This window comes from Micropterus salmoides, unplaced genomic scaffold, assembly GCF_014851395.1.
Source record: "Micropterus salmoides isolate LMB-PRFRI ecotype aquatic unplaced genomic scaffold, ASM1485139v1 Ms_hic_scaffold_14, whole genome shotgun sequence".
Classification (NCBI taxonomy): Eukaryota; Metazoa; Chordata; class Actinopteri; order Centrarchiformes; family Centrarchidae; genus Micropterus; species Micropterus salmoides.
In genome coordinates this window covers 15,298,422-15,315,306 of record NW_024040485.1, presented here as the reverse complement: position 1 = coordinate 15,315,306, position 16,885 = coordinate 15,298,422, and the positions used below count along the sequence as shown (strand labels likewise).

The following is a 16,885-nucleotide window of genomic DNA, read 5'->3' as shown; positions in this document are numbered from 1 at the left end:
AGACCTAATTGCACATGGATTGATGAGAAAGGGAGGGATTAGTGTAATGTCTCCTGTGCAAATACACCTGAAGCTGTGATTCCTTTGTAAGCAGAGTCAAACACAAAGCAAGCCATAATGTTACATGCAAAAATGTCATATGACTGACACAGTGTCAGGACTACGACTAAACTCTTAGCATGTGGCTGAAGTTCACGCCAATGCAAATAAAAATACCCTAAACAGAATGCCTTGAAAGGAAACGAATGATTCTCTCCAGTAATGTGTTATTGAACGACTGTGTTCCTACTCTTGGAGCAGCTCGTGGAGTTTTGTCAATACAGAGTGGCTGCAGGATAAATATCATGTGAGGCCACACATGATCAGAAATCAGGGCAGCAGTATAGCGACACAAAACCTATACAAATGTGCAAAGCCTTCAAAAGCATCTGTCCAGCTAAGCCCTGCTCAAGCGGAGTTTACTATATATTACTACAGCAAGCTATAGTGTCCAAAGAACCATAAGGACACAGTTAATTTTTATTTTTAATTGACACAGGATATGAAAGGAAATTAGTTAGATGATCATTTTTGAATATGGACCCAGCTGAAATAGAAATCCCTGCAACAACAGCAACGAGGGAATATATTTGATGAATTAAATGAATGAACAACTGGTAGCCTGAATTATAATTACCTTTTTCAGCCTGAAGCAAGGGAATATGAAAAACTTGTATCTGCCGTTGAACAAGTGTTATCTAACCAGACTCCACAATCCTGGTCATAGTGTTAAATGCTGGTCTTTCACATGTTGGTGAACAAAGTTACTACCTCTAGAAGTACTTTTTTATAAAGTTACAGAAACTTTAAATGCAATATTTTAAATGTTTTTCTCGCAGATTCTAGTCCCCTAAGCCATTGTTCAACCAAACAGGTATCTGCGTATGATTGCAGAGGGTAAGGTGTTGTATTAGACTTTCATAAGGCGACTGAAAAAACAGCTTGTTCGTGACCACTTGATTTACTTACTGTAATCACTGTATTGTAGTTTTGTAGACTGAAAACTGTACGGTAGAATGGCAAATGCAAAGAATGTAAAAATAGGGTAGAGAATGGTTGTGGTTGAGCAAGAGAGAGAGAACGTGAGAAAGTAAAACGAATAATAAAAAAAGTTTAAACTAAAGAAAGAATAATGAGAAAAAAAGTAAGGAGGAGGATATGTAAAGGGAGAGAAAAGATAAAATCTCAACTCAGACTCACAATAATTGGACTTTCTAGACAGAAATGTAGTTCAGTTGGAATGCAGCCCTACTTCATCAGATATATTCAAATATTGTTTCGTTTTTATTAAACTGAATGGTCAAATACTGCTGAGCTGTTCTGGCACTCAACCTTTAAAGAGGCGAGACGATTTATGTTCCAAATGCCTATTTAATTCTACCTTTATATGACAGCACTTTGTATTATTCACTGCACAACTAGATTATTCTTATCTTATTCGATGGCCAACACATTAAACTGTCACATATTTGTATGTCAAGGTGAAACAATACATACATACACACTAAGAACTGCAGTATCAAGTATGTATTGTTAAAATCTGCAGTGGAGCTTTTGAAATGATCAATCAAATTGCTTTTATCTTACTGTTTAATTGATTTTCATAATCTCAGACTTAACAAGCAGAATCTAAATCCCACAGCAAGAATTGGACAAAAAGCAAAAAAAATAAAACAGGCATTTATACAAGCTTGTATGATAGACATACAGAAAAATATTGACTCTACAAATGTATTGTGCAACCCCACCACCTACCATTGGGTTCCAACCACCAGGTTGAGAACCACTGACTTAGTGAACCATAAACTGTAGGCTAATGTGAAAACAATTGATGCAGATGCCAACTTCATTTAAATGTGATGAGACACCGTACTGTACAGCTCAACTCCACCCTTTCGCCTCCTTCTGCCTCCCTCTGCCCCACCCTCTTTCCTTTGTCCTGGGAGCAGACTAAACGGTCCTTCTATTTTGGGAGCGCAGCAAAGCTTTTCAAGGTATACAGCATAGAGTAAATTAAAATGACAAGGACGCTGAGGGCCCCTTCCTTCATCATCTCGCCCTTGCTCCCTCTTCCTCATCTTCCCTTCCCTCCACTTTCGCAACCTCCCACTGCACTGGTCAATTACTGCAGCCAAAGAGGCTTTTAAGGATCTATCGCTGAGACCAGAATATGCATCAATTGTTAGGCTAGTTATGGACGCTATCAAAAAGTCCCCTCCCTCGCATTTCTTTTTGTAGTAACGCAACCCACAAAACTAATTATTTAAACCGTTGCAGTGCAGCAAGAAGGTCATATCAACACAGAGGATTCATCTCTGAGAACTTTACTGACTCTTCCTGCGGTGATGGGTGAAGTTATAGCGAAGACAAGTTACCGCACCACCACCAACCCCTTCTGCCATTATCAGATTATTGATTAGTAGTAACAAGGATTAAAATGTCAGGAAAGCACACATGCTGGTACACCCACATTAAAATTAAAGAGTTCACTTCAAGGGTAAGGAGACGGGCAGGTGTTCTGTAATGAGAATTAATCCCCAACAACGGCATTCAGCTTAATAAATGCTATGAGGTCACTGCAATACGACTCTTCTTATAGCTGAATGCTACCCTCAGCTAGAGACAATACTAGAATAGCCTTTTGATCAGGTGTGTGTGTTCGTAATAAGAACAGCATCAGTGGCAGGATATAAGGCATTTAGAGTGGGTGGTATGGGCAAAATTATTATTCTAAAAATTATCACAGCATACTCATAGGTTACAGGATTTTTCATCGTTTAGTGAGCCACATCTTACAAATGTTACATTTAAAAAAAATGTAAATGTAATGTAAATTCAAAATGTATTTTCAAGCGTGTGGGATTTAATGCTGTGCCAGATCTTGATTTAAATTCAGTATATCTTTCCTTTAGGGATGAGATATGGCAGGTATGATACTTTGTTTTGGGATTCTTTTCAATGACAATGTTTAAATATTTACTCAAGAAGACGCCTCCTCATAACTTGCAGTGCATGGATAGCCGCTCCTACTTCCTAGACATGGAGCCAAGTCGCAAACAAACCAGTTTAGCTGAATGTTAAATTGACAAATTGGAAATAAGTTTCCATGGAATAGGCCTGCAATTTCTACAGTATACTGCTGCATTACTGCTGTGTCATTCCTCGTCAGGCCCTCTGTTTAGTGCAAAAATGAAATACAACAATTGTTTACAAACCAAAGCAACAACTAGCTTTCAAAGCACATCCTGAAAGGTCTCAAGCTGTATCTGCTTCTTGAAGGTTCAAAGTCAGCAGAAAATTAACTATGGCAGGTCTATCAACATTTGAATTTCTCAACATATTAAAGTGGATTAAGGGAAGTTTACAATTCAGCAACTCAAGCTTAGCGTACCTAAAAAACTGTTATACTAACCAAATATCAGTTAGTTCTTATTTTCATTCAGCCTTTCCTCTTGCTGCCTTTTAGCATGGGAGCTGCTAGCATTATCCTCACTCTGTTAGCATTAGCTATATTGTGTACGTAGACTTCATGTGAAAATTTTAGGACAGAGAGAAAGCTAGAAACCTTAAGAAGTCAGTTGGAGACAGAGTTTTTACCCAACTCACAGAGTTAGCATTAAGCAGCTAGCTAGCTACAAGTCAAATCTGATAGTGAAAGTTGTCATTTCCACCAGCAAAATCGGTGGTCGAGAAATATGAGTCTTGCTTTTGTATACTTCTGCATGAAATCTATGGCCTATTCTTCGCTAATTTTGAGTGGTAAATTTGCCAACATTATCAGTGTGAACTGCTTATGTGTATATGGAAAGCTTGACAGGTGTAGCAACAATAACACAAGGTGGTAGGTCTTGGCAAAGGGTCAATTAGCACTTTTAGTTGAGAGATAAATACTTACTGAGGACGTAGAGGGACAGGGTAATCCCTGCCAGGCAGAAGCCCTCAAAGAAGCGCAAGGTGCTGAACATGGGGGCGTTGACAGAGAAGGCCACAGTCAGACCAAACACCAGCATGAACAGCACCGATATGATCAGCACTGGGTGGCGGCCAAACCTATACAAGATACAAATACATTTTTGACTATAAAGAATGTGAAAACAGTGGTTTTGATATACACACAATAAGACTTTATGTTGTGCAATAGCTTTGTCCAAAATCTTACCAGTCAGCAAGGACTCCAAACACCAGGTATCCAAAGATGGATCCCACCAACAGAGAAAATTTTGCAATGTGGACTTTCCATGCTGAGTCACACACCAGACTCCACTGTGAAGACAAATAAACACAGGCATTAGTCCCAAGACATGTATGCTGGGTAAAAGGTGAAGGTTTTGAGAATGAGACACTTTATCTATTGACTATCACTGTCCACTAGGTCTGAATGATTTCTGGGGAATTATTATCACACAGAACACCGGAATGTGAAAAGGGTACATGTCTTTATGCCTGTCTTTATTTTCTTCGGTGACTGAAACTCTCCACTCCAGCAGCAGAAGGATTCCTAGAGGGCAAACAATGCAGTGCCTCCCCCCCCGTAGACAAGTTGTGACAGACAGATCTTTTACATAGCACAGGCTATTATAGTACAGAGGTACAGGGGGAAATGTAAAGGCCAGTGGAGTATATGCACTTCTTATGTATGTCAGCTGCTTGTGGGAACAACCTACATATACCCTCAAATATCTACCCTAACCTGCAACTTCGACCATCATTGATAATATTACGTAATTAAAACTAGGATAGGTGATGTTTGAGAATTTAACAAGAGATGGCTAGATTTTGAAAGTATGCAACCAAAATAATACCAACCCCTCCATCCAAAGCCACTCCCCCAAAACACAGTTTCATGCGCAATGACTGCACAGGCAGAGTGCGCGCAGGTATGTAGGTAGAAAGGCAGGTAGGCCGGACAATCATTTCATTCGGTCCGAATGTTTTTCACAGTCCTGTGACAGTGACAGACACCTGTTTTGTTTCTGTGTCAGAGCATTTGACTTACTGATTGCTGTAAAGAGATGGATGTAAAGATCATTTCAACAAATATAATGAAAAAATGCTTCTAAAATAAATTGCCTACCCCAGCTTTAATGAGCCTAGTAGAGTAGTTGTTCCTGTGAGGGGGGGAGGATATTTGGCAACATATGCCTCTCAGCTGTCTGTGCTGACACAAGCAGCAGCAAGGCACAGACTGGGCGTGGTGGCTAGCATATGGGGGAAGCTGATCAACACTGACCTCAGTTCTGTCTCACTTCTGTCTAATCTATACACCAAACCACTATCACTGTATAGAATATCGGAATATATATATTGCCATGTCACAAAAGAATCCCATCATCATCGCCATTTATATCAAGCTCAACCTCACCTTATAAATACAAAGTGTAGTTTGTTCTCCTGTTTTTCTCTGAGGGGCTCTAACCTCTCATAACCTCTACCCTAGCGACCTGTTCAGAATGGAACCCTCCAGGATTACCCAGAGCCACCCAGCCATCACATGATCCAGGCATGCAACTCACTCATGGTTTCAGTATCGATGTCAGCAGAGAAAAAGACAGAGGGAGGAAAACAAGTTCCTGTCGAGCAATCACTGCACAACCAAGGGTGTTTAAAAAACTGAAACTGCCGTCCTATAGGAATAAAAAACAGACATACACAGAAATTAAACTCTGCGTGGCTGGATGACAGTTTGGTGACTGTGCATAACAGACAACTGCTGGTGACCACAGACGGAAGACCATTGTTGTAAAATACCAACATATAAAAGTCCTACACCAGAGACAAAGAAGTAATGTCATGCAAGTGTTAAGTGCTGTTGAAATGTGTAGCCAAAAGGGCAGAGCATGGCAGAATTTGATTTGAGCCAAAGTATCTTTAATGTGTTTTATTTATAACTATCTGCCAATTCGCATGTATTATTAACTAGGTTTCTCTCCAGGCCAAGACTCTGGCCGAGATCATACCCAATCATTAACAGGCATCGCTATTAGCTATTATCATAAGTGAAAAAAATATGGACAGACTTTCAACAGTAGTAGTAGCAGAGCAAATAAATCCCAGCAAACTGCCATTAACTCTACGCATGAGTCAAATCCACGCAGCTTGTCTGCTATGCCCCTATTATTTCTGTCAGTTGCTCTCTTGCTGTTGTCTTGCTCATTTAGGAGTAATGAATAGAAGTCAGTGTGTAGAGTCGGGTTATAGGCGCATTTAAAACTATTAACTGAAATAAAATGCAGAACAATGAGCGGCCAAAAGCAAATCAGTTCAAATCCCTAGGGTGTCTGCTGATCCCTCTCTCAAATGACTGGCCACCAGTGATCGGTCTACACCAGTGAGTCTCATTAGCTTAGATGAAGACACTCTCAACTACAGCTGCACATTTCTGCACTCGTTGAACTACAGAGTGGAGGGTGGTGGGTCTCAACGGAGGGGGAGCAGACAAGGAGGGAGGGAGGGGAATGGAGAGCACAGGAGGAGGGAGGAATAAAGCTTATTCAATCTAGAAACATAACAAACAAAGACATGGAGGGAAATGCAAAGAATAAGTACATATATGGGAAAGGATAACAGGCTGAAGGGAGAGGGAAAGAGATGCTTAAAAGCAGTTGTGAGGGGAAGGCAGAAAACACATGGAGAGACTGCTGCATAGTTACTGCCTAGCAACAGACCATCACTGTGGTTATCAGACTATTTCTGCTTCCAAGTGCAAGTTTTAGCTATCGCTGCTCCACTGAAGGTTAAAAATCCTATAATGTGGTGGTAGCTTAGGTGAAGGTAAAAGAGAATGAAAAAACGGATTTTAAAAGAAAGGTTAGTAATAGCAAAAAGATTTATCTATGCTACACATACTCACTCTCCATTGCGGTTATGTGTTAAAGTCAAGAAGGAAACAAAAAACACATATCCGACATTGGTGATGTAGCCTGAGGCACTCACAGACAGAGCGTGTCTTTAGATAGGTGTGACCAAGTTTCAAGTAACTGTTACACTACTGTAGCATCTGGACTATACTACGCATCACATGAAAAAACACTAACATGTTTGACAAGCTGGCGGATGGCAGTTATATTTTCCCTGCGGCCAACAAACAACAAACCTTTTTCCGCCAATACATTATTCATTGCCTCCTTTTGTTCACAGCTAAGAACCGTAACTAGACATCACAAAATACACCAGATATGTATTGATAACCAACAAGCACTCCTACAACCTGAATTCTGTCACACCTCACAACAAACTTAAACCACGACAGAGGGTCTGAAGCCCCACAATGTTACAAAAACAACACTTATCAGAAACACAGAGCCCCAACAGAATTTTATCTTTTGGTCACACAAGCGTCTTTCCTCCCAGCTGACGCTGTGAGTGGTTGTCATTGTGTGCTGACTGGGTATCTGCAGTGGGGTCATCGCCTTTCGACAGCTGAGACCGTTTCAAAGTGTCCCGCATTGATCCGGGGTCTGTGGGAGGAGCAAACCAGCTGGGTAAACAGTATGAAGGGACACGGACAGAGCAGAGAGGCCTGCATTGCTATTCAACAGTATCATCTTTCAGATCTTTGGGTGTGCAACCTCCAGCACAGTGATATTGGGTCTGGGTGTACCCACTAATGTGCTTTACAACATATCTTCCTTTTCACTTTCACACAATGCTCTAACCTACATTATCCACGAAGGTTAAAATCAAGGGCAACTGGACTTGGTTGAAGATACTGGAAGACGTTTCGTCCCTCATCCAAAGGACTTCTTCAGTTCTGACCTACATTCTAATAAATGGCACTGATAATTTGACCATGTATATACTGAGTTAATGCTGAAACAATTACTCATTTAATCACTCAGCTAGGGCTCTAAGTAATGAATATATTCATGACTTATGGCCCAAGAAGCCCATTCTTTTTCTTGATTATTTGATTAATCATCGAGACTATAAAATGTAAGAAAATAGTTAAAAGTTTACATCTCATCTCAAAGCCCAACCTAACATCTTAAAATGTCTTGTTTTGTCTAACCAACTGTCTAAAACCCCAAAATACACTGAATGATTGGGTATTTTTGCTTTAAAATGATTTTAAGGATTAATTCATTGTCAAAATAGTTGCAGATTATTTTTCTGTTGATCAGCTAATCGATTAATCAACTAATCACTTCAAGTCAACTATCAAAAGAAAGTTGTCGTGCAACAATTTTGATGATCAATTAATCATTTTGGTCATTTAGTAAGAAAGAAATTCCAAATATTGGCCGTTTCCAGCTTCTACAATATATCAGGATTTGCTGCTTTTTTCAGATTCATCATTATCATTTTAAATGGAATATTTTTGTGTTTCAGACTGTGAGACAAAACAAGCTTACAATCTTATAGGCCAAAGTCCAAACGCCATTCTACGGTGAAGCAGTAGGATTCAGTTTTAGACCTGTTAAATCATCAATCCCTAAATGTCAAGTGTCTCTAATTAATATGCAAGAACCACACTTTCCCAGGGAGTGTCAAGGTTACTCTTTGCTTTGAAGAAGTTCTCAGGCCACTAATACAGGCAGCGTGTGGGAGCTGAGTAGGATAGGTTGCAGAGAGACTCTATCTGTCTCTGAGTAATGATACATTCTCATTTCTAAGGCTCAGTCCAATTAAGACGGACCCCGAGGAGAGCTTAGACTCATTTAGGATGGGTCTCCACATTAACCACTTTGGATCTTTCACCACCACCTCAACCTCCACCGCCTCCTTCAAAGCCCCCATTCTGTGACACCCTGAGAGTCAGGAGCGGGCAGAGACCTGTGCTACTGATTCTGGAGGCTACACATATGTGGCACATAGTCTACATATGTGAATGTTTAACTCATGTGATATGAAGGGTTAACAGGGTAACATGGGGTTAGTATGTGTTGGTACATTTTGACAGAGACGCTACCACATTTCTTGAGTGCTGACACTTATCTGTTTTTCAAGGATCCAGTGTCACAGTCATGTGCAGTTATGCCTATGCAAATCAAACACTGGGAGAAATGCCAAGTCATCATTACCTCCTACAACGTCACCTCCTAGTTTCTGTGCTGTGGTGGTGGAAAAGGGACCTCGAAAGAGTGACGGACAGGTTGAGAGTCAATTTTCCTTCCTTTTTTCATTTTGCATTTGAGGATTCGTCTGCATGCCATTGATTCAATCTCTCCTGACGGTGACCTTGTCAGAATGTGGACTACATGGGTCAGGGAAGGCGGCGCAGCAGATAAAATTTACCAGCTGCTCAGGCCTGACACTGATCTACAGCGGTGGTAGTGTCAACATGACATTCTCCATATGTGTGTAAAAGGCAACACAAATATAATTATCTACAGGTTACAACTCCAGCATGAGAGGAGGGCCTGCAAGTGTTTTAGCACTAAAGCCTTCATATCGGAAACCCCTCTTGAGTTGAGAATGTATTGACTGTTAAGTAATATGGATCCACCCAATTTTCCTCACATATGACTTCATATCCAGCTGCAGGTTAAGAGCATTTGGAACGCCTCTCTCCATAAAGACAGTTTATCAGTCCTTAGTTCATGCAACCCCACTCCCCAAAATTACCCTGCAGACAAGATTTAAGCTGTCTCCCTGGCTCATGACCTAATGAAAATGCCACAACTGCATTTTATTTGCCTTTTTATTTAAGTGGGGATATCATCAGTGATAAGCAGATGGGCTGTTTGGATCACAGTGGACGCAAGCTCAGGGTGGCACAACCCCCTCCTGTAGCACAAAGCCGATGCAAAGCCCAGCTACAAATCTAACTCTTCCTGATAAGACTTTTGATTATAGCAGAAAATGGAATGCAAGGGTGTGTGAGCTCATCAGAGCACGTATCAACATTTGAAACCTTTACTAAGCTGAACTGAACATTGACCTTTTCCCTTAAGATTTAAATCTCATTATCCCATCAATGTGAGGGTCAAGTTTACTCAGGGGACCCTGCAGATCAAAGTGCCATGCTTTTTTTCCTCACACAAAATAAAACTTGATATCTTGATATAAAGCATGCAGCATCCACAAAGGGAGAAGAGCTGATGCATTACGATATATAAACCCCTACTTCATGCAGCTAGACCAGCTCTGATGACAGCAGGCCTGTGCAGATAGGGGTATCACAACATTATGGTGGTGTGGTAGGAGGTAACGACATCACCTCTGGGAATCATGGACACACTAGAAGTGCCCAGAATGAACGCTATAAGACTATCTCACTAGTGTTTGTTTAGGACAGTGATAGGGCAGGTGATGTTTGACCAGGGATGGGGTTGCATTATTCTAGAGTACACTAATGACCTTTGCTCCAAATCAAAAGGCTTCATTCTCTATTATGTCCATTACGACAACCGGCAAATTCCACCAGCCCTGGCAGTTTTGCCCAGTGTGCCAATGGTGGAGTCTCTTTGCAATAGGTCACACTGTGTGTCAGCTGTTGCGATGACTCACGGTCAGCACAATGCAGGATCTCACCTATACTGTCCTACTACGTTTGGATCCAGCGTGAGCCGATTCGTGGCTCTGTAGGACCTCTACAGAATAGAAACGACTCTAGTGCTACCGGCTGTGGAGAAATGCACGCCTCGGATGCAATAATGGAGGCATAGCCACAACCACTATCCAGCAGCTGTCAAAGAACACGATTTGGGCACAGTGTTATAATAACATGACTGCGTTGTTGCCTGAAAAGTGTGAGGATTTCCCCCTCTTGCTAACGTAAATCGATCGTAAGAGGATTAGAGCGGCTAGGGTATCACATGTATAATACAATATGATGGAAAGGATGCCCATCCTCAAGATGAACAGCTTACCTTGGTAACCACATTCTGCACAAGTCCAGTGTGCAGCTCGAATGTCCACTCACTGCACCTACACTGCATGTTGGTGGTGTCATTGTGGGTGCTGTAACTTCCATTGGCATGGCTGTAAGCCGGCCGCGCGCTGATATTTTTTGGACTGTCTAACAACGAGGAATGGCCCGCAGTGTGGTTAGTCAGGTTTGTCAAAGGCTGGACACATGTGTTGTTCGGCTGGGCAAGGAGGAAATTATCAGAGTATTGGCTGAATCCAATAAATAACGCCGGAATCCATGTCAGCACGATCAGCTGTTTCTGGTACTTCCCAAATCCCCCGAGAAATGGCAGGACACAACCGTCGATGCGTGTCAGCAGCCCCGGCGACGTGGTTTCGGGGGACACGAAGCCGTTCTCCGGTTGATGGTCCTCCGTGTCGAGCTGCACCACGGCCATCGCGGTTTCGCCGATAGATGCCTCCGTTGTGTAGCGAAGCCGGGGTTGCAGTGCTACCCCCTGTCGACTCCACAATGCGTCAATGCCCCCAGCTCCGGCGGTGAAAGCCGTGCGCAGTTCATTCACTGGAATGGAAATAAGACGCACCTCTTTATTATCAGGAAGCACTTCCGTCTGCCACCAAAACAGGGACTGATCGCAGGCTCGAGCTCCGAAACAAAGGCAGATTGGAAAGAATTATGCAATGACTGGGGAAACTAGGTATTTTCCGTCGTCTGATTCATTACGGACTCTGTCAGTCAGCGGTGGAAGCAGAGCCCGCAAAAGTGCTTCCTGAATGAGCCACAGGTAACGCACCTGCCCATCAAGGCTGCGTGTTGTTGACTCCTACCCCAACATGGCTACCTGTGCACCGGTAACCACCTTGACAGGAAAATGCTCTGTGCAAAACTAGAGCAAGTCAACTTGGCTACTGGAAAAAAAGCAGTAGCTATTATTGCTCCTTATAATATTGCCTATTCAGCAAAAAATACACCAGTAGCCTGCTTATTTTGTATCCACGTTATGTTTATTATTTAATGACAGAATAAAAATCAAACCAACCTGCAGCAACACATTCAAACAAGTTTCTAAGAAATCGGTATTACAAAGGTTTTGCAAGGAAGTCACAAGAGGCAGTAGTTTGTATTGTCTTCACGTTCCAAGTAACATTGTCCTAAATATTGTAGATAATGAATAAATATAGGTACATATATACGTAAATATAAAAAATGTAAATGCCCAGGACAGACGTCCCATCAACAGGAGGAGGAGGAGGAGGGGGAACTGGCTCTGCCCCCGCCCATTCTGTAGCAAACAATAAACACATGTATTTTAGATTCCAGCAAAGGTGAATAAAACAAATATAATTTTTCTTTTTATAACTTGTATAAGCTTATTCAATTTCAGATGTAAGCAAAAATCTCTAATACAGGAGAAAATGACCTGTCTGTCTGTTGTATAGGGGCAATGGTTTGTAGGCTGCAGTGTGTGGGAGCAGCATTCAAAGGGGTTTGGTCTTGACAGTTATGTCTGAGTGATTGAGAGAGAGCGAGAGAAGCAAATCAAAAATTTCTCTTGTCATAAAGGTAGCCTTTATCATGTTCTAATATGTTGGTAGTCATAGGCTTCAGCTTTTCTGGTGATTTACATTGTGCTTTGATGAGTCAGCATTTTGCACTCATTTTTGCTTTTTTTAAATTTTGGGCAGCCCCATACAATTCCTTACATAGCCTACCGAATTCGTAACTAAAGAAAATTACATTTTTAATTACATTAAACAAAATTACATTTAACTTGCTTGGTGGTGACAAATCTAGTTTCATAATAAACCCACAGGCGTGGAGTTATGAATGTTAGTAAGTCATTAACAATGAGTTCTTTTGCTGTAATAATTTATCAAGTGTGGAGTTAAATGTAAATGTTTCATAATTAGCAGTTATCAAGTGGATTTTGTTCCAGATGGTCTTCAGCTCTTTCCAGTTGGTTGAACTGCACATTGAGGAGTCTTGCTGATGAAGAACTAAAAAGACTAGAGGAAGTTACACTGGAGGAGGATAGCCAACTGATATTTTCACAACCTGGCAACCCCAAACGTTTCCTTATTAATGTCTAATTGCTAATCTACGTGATTAATAAATCATTTATTACCCATCAACAATAGCCCAACACACAGTAAACACTTTATAAATTATGCCCTATTACAACGCGGGTCCATTCGTTGTAGCAACAGATGATTAATTTGTGTTGTATTATTCATTGTGAAGGATTTAAGGAAGCCTCATGGGAACGGGATAAACTGCACTATTTATGATAAAGAGTTCTTTATTGGTCAGGTTTGATTTACACCCACCAGCTTGGTAGCCCATATTTATCTGACCATGTGATAGCAGACTCCTACTTTTCTACTCAACGTTGTGTTTAGCAATGCTTCACCCTCCTGGCCATAATGTGCTAGCACATACTTCCTTTATTGACTCAGGTTGTTGAATCACGCACATTTAATTTTTATTAGTTTGTCAGTGTGATTCTTCTTCTTTTTAAACGATTATTATGAAAATAATATTCTATAAGGTATAACTGTACGCATAGCAAGCATAGCAGTTCCTGAGGCGCTCCTGGAATGAAGACTGAGGCTATAGTCTAGCTTCCTGCAGTGTGTCTTGTTGTGTTAGTCACACACTGACCCCCCCTGCAGGCGGACTGGGGCAACACCACTGCTTTCTTTTCATTGCAGCATTTGCAGCCTGTTTTTTTTTTTTTTTTAAATCTGGCAACAATCATGCAACGTCAACATTTGTGCGGGTTTAAAATTCTCACTAAATTACTGACAGGATATAAATGTAAAGTTAAGCTGTTTGATGCAAATGATTTAACTTTCAATGTGCTGTACAACAGCTAATGAATGTATTATAAATGTATTTTTCCATTGTTTGCTGTTGTATGTAATCTACAATAAATACTAGATTAATGACCACATATATTTTATCTGCTTCCTTTACACAGTGACCCAGACAATGTTTTCTGTTGTAGTGTGCGCAAAATATGTCTCATGGCTGTGTGCCAACAGAAACCAGTCGACCAATGTACCGCCATACTTTCTCACTGTGTTGTTTGTTATCATTCAAACCTGCTTATTACTTGCTCCCATGGCAACTAATTCAGGTGTGTCCAGGACCCACCCAGGCAATGCTGTGAGTCAGCGTGTGTGTGTGTGTGTGTGTGTGTGTGTGTGTGTTAGTTTATCTGTCTGTCTGGTATATGGTTACACATGAGTTGTAAAACAGGGAGGAAAAAATCAGAGGTGGGCCTGAGCTTTCTCTCACAAAGTAACAACGTTGCATGAGTCTTTTTGTGCACTTTGATTTCAAAGTCCAAGACAGATTTGGACGTTTGGGGTTAATGTCAACTTTAGATAGGGATGGAAAACAATAAATTCATGGTCAGTGTACACAGTTTATGGACTAGGCATGGCCACACCAAGATACAGTCACGCTACTGCACAAATACTGTGAAGAGCTTTCAGTTAATCTTGAAATAAGATAAAGTAAGGAGATTTAGTATTTTCTACCAGGATTACATAAAATATAAACAAAAAATTCTAAACTTGCAACCTCTTTTTTTACCAAATGTATTTTTACTTAGTTAATGTGGAGACCTTGGCTTTACTGAAGCGAATGACAGAACCGCCAGTGGCCCTGTAAAGCAGCACTGAAGAAATGTCTCTCATTCAGTATTGTGCTATGAAGCAGTGGAAAGTCTGTATGTTTACAAGCTGCAAGGGAAAATAAGATAAGGTATAAAGATAAGATATTAACAAAACGTTAATAAGCGACATGATGTCAATTGTCTATGCAATTTAATAAACCAGCTGTCAGTCTTTTTTCCCCAGGTGACTCAGTGAGGGATGTCAGTGCTAGTGCCGGCAAATGATATCATATGTCTACAAGTGTCAGCATGTCTCAGAGTCACTGTGAATCACTAGTTCGTCAGAATTAACCTCCTCAAGCCCTTGCATTGTTTTTTATTCATCAAGTTTCACATCCATTAAGTCATCTTGGGAGGTGTTGAATTTTGTTCCAGATGTCAGTTTGGTGACACATAAGTGACATGAACACACCTTTGCAACAAATGTCCTGTCTTGTGCATCTGTGCAAATGTAGCGGTGACCCACACTGGATTTAAATGCAGAAAGCAAACATTTAGTTAAATATTCACCCCCAAGCTGAAGAGACAGTCAGCAATGCTTTTACTCTGTCCTCAAAACACCCTGTGTACATCTGAATGGATAATGCAGACAGAAAGTACAGGTTATGGACAGACAAGTAGAATAAAGGACCAGAGGGAGGCTCCAGTCCATGACACAAGTATCACAAAATCTGACAAGATGAGCATTCCCTGTAGTCATTGCCACACCTTACAGTGACTGATACTTAAATCTGGAAGAAAGATTCTAATCTTGCAAAAGAAACTTTTTCTCACTTGGGTGCCTGAGGTTCCAATTAATCTTCATTATGTCAGTATACAGTACAGCAAGGTTCACTGTCGTACTGTTCTCTTTTGGCACGAGAGCTGTTATTAAGCTGCAGTTTGCAAAATTGTACATGTTCAGTCTTGCTGTGTCTTTTGTTGGTGGGGGGGGGGGGGGTAAAGTAAACCAAACCCTCTTCAGCCTGGTGGGAAAGAAATGTAAGGTGGGTGTGTTTAACATGTGGGGCTGACCTTCATAGTCATTTCAAATGAGTTTTCATTGTGGGTTTAAAAGTTACTGAATGAGCCGAGGTGTTCAGCATGGACACGGCCATGCCAAGTTATTTTTCAAATACAGGCATTCAAAAAGTTTGCATGTGAAAAAAGAAGGTGTAGTAATGCTTAATGGTTTGAAAATTCCAGTTAAGGGTGTTGGTTTCTTAAAGTTGTCGGTTCAGTTCCCACCCATGACTATGCCTCCCTCTCCACCTATCTTTGTCTTTCTCTCTGTCCTTACACTAGCCTCTCTGATGTAGTGCGGTAGTTGTGTGTGTTCAGTGGCTATACCTCAGAGCTAAAACACCAGGGGGCACAATATGTCTGTCAGCAGTCAACTATTGTTCTCTCTCTCAGGCATAAATACTTTATAAAGAGAGAATTAATTAAGAGCAAAGCATTTTTCTTCTTTTCCTCACATGGATCATCTGTCTTTTCTACTTTTCTGCCAAATAAAATAAAATAACACTCGGGTTAACTGTTTACTCTTCAGACCTCCCACACCCTTTTTGAAACACTGCCTCACCCTGACACTACATATACCCTCCTTACTCTGTCTCCTTGTGTTTCTCAATCCCTTTCACTTTTTACAGCTCCGTCACGCCTACCTGTGGTGTGCTGTGTGTGCAGAGGAATGGAGAGATAGTAGAGAAGTAAAGGCAGAGTGAGAGCGACAAAATGGAGAAAAAAACATCCTTGGTTTCACTTGGTTGTCAGCTTCAAGCAACTGCGTCAAACACTGAACTCTCAAATGGACTCCTTTTGACCTCAAGAATGTTGAACCCGAGACGACAAATTCTTTGCACAACCACTATCTCTACTCACTCCACTGGGGATTAAAAGCCTTGGCTGCTGTATTCTTTAATTATTGTCAACTGGATAGATAGCACTATCACTTGCCAGGCTTTAAATGAGTCCACATTGATCCTGAGGCCATGGGGGGGTGGGGGGGTGCAGGCAAATGCCCTAGAAATGCACTGGGAACCCAAAAAAATCACAGTGAGCTGAGTGAGCCCATAAAAGGACAGGGGAGTCCTTAGTAAAATTAAGAATTTTATTTATTCATTTATCGCAGAGAAAAAGCGCAACGATCAACATCACCAGTGTTAGCCAAACAACTGATTTTCAACTGTTGTCCTTTGCCAGACATTACCATTAAAATAACGATAACATCATGTAAAATCATAACAGGAAAGGGCATGATTGTACTTTTTTTGCAACCAAGTGAAGTGTTATTCCAAACACTGTAGCCTATATTAATCAATTTGGCCTACTCCAATTGTAGATTTCACATAATATGAGGTATAGGCCTA

At 41.0% G+C, this 16,885-nt stretch overlaps 1 protein-coding gene across 1 annotated transcript in view; it reads right to left on the bottom strand.

Moving 5' to 3' along the window:
* The window catches only part of LOC119902055 (solute carrier family 22 member 23-like), a 37,839-nt gene extending 25,744 nt beyond the window's left edge, over positions 1-12,095 (bottom strand). The window contains exons 1-3 of the mRNA XM_038717950.1: positions 10,851-12,095; positions 4,199-4,302; positions 3,935-4,089 (exon numbers count right to left, since the gene is read on the bottom strand). Coding sequence (XP_038573878.1) covers positions 3,935-4,089; positions 4,199-4,302; positions 10,851-11,288 — 697 coding nt within the window. The 5' untranslated portion in view covers positions 11,289-12,095. The remainder of the gene's footprint in view (positions 1-3,934; positions 4,090-4,198; positions 4,303-10,850) is intronic.
* Between the last annotated feature and the right edge of the window lie 4,790 nt (positions 12,096-16,885).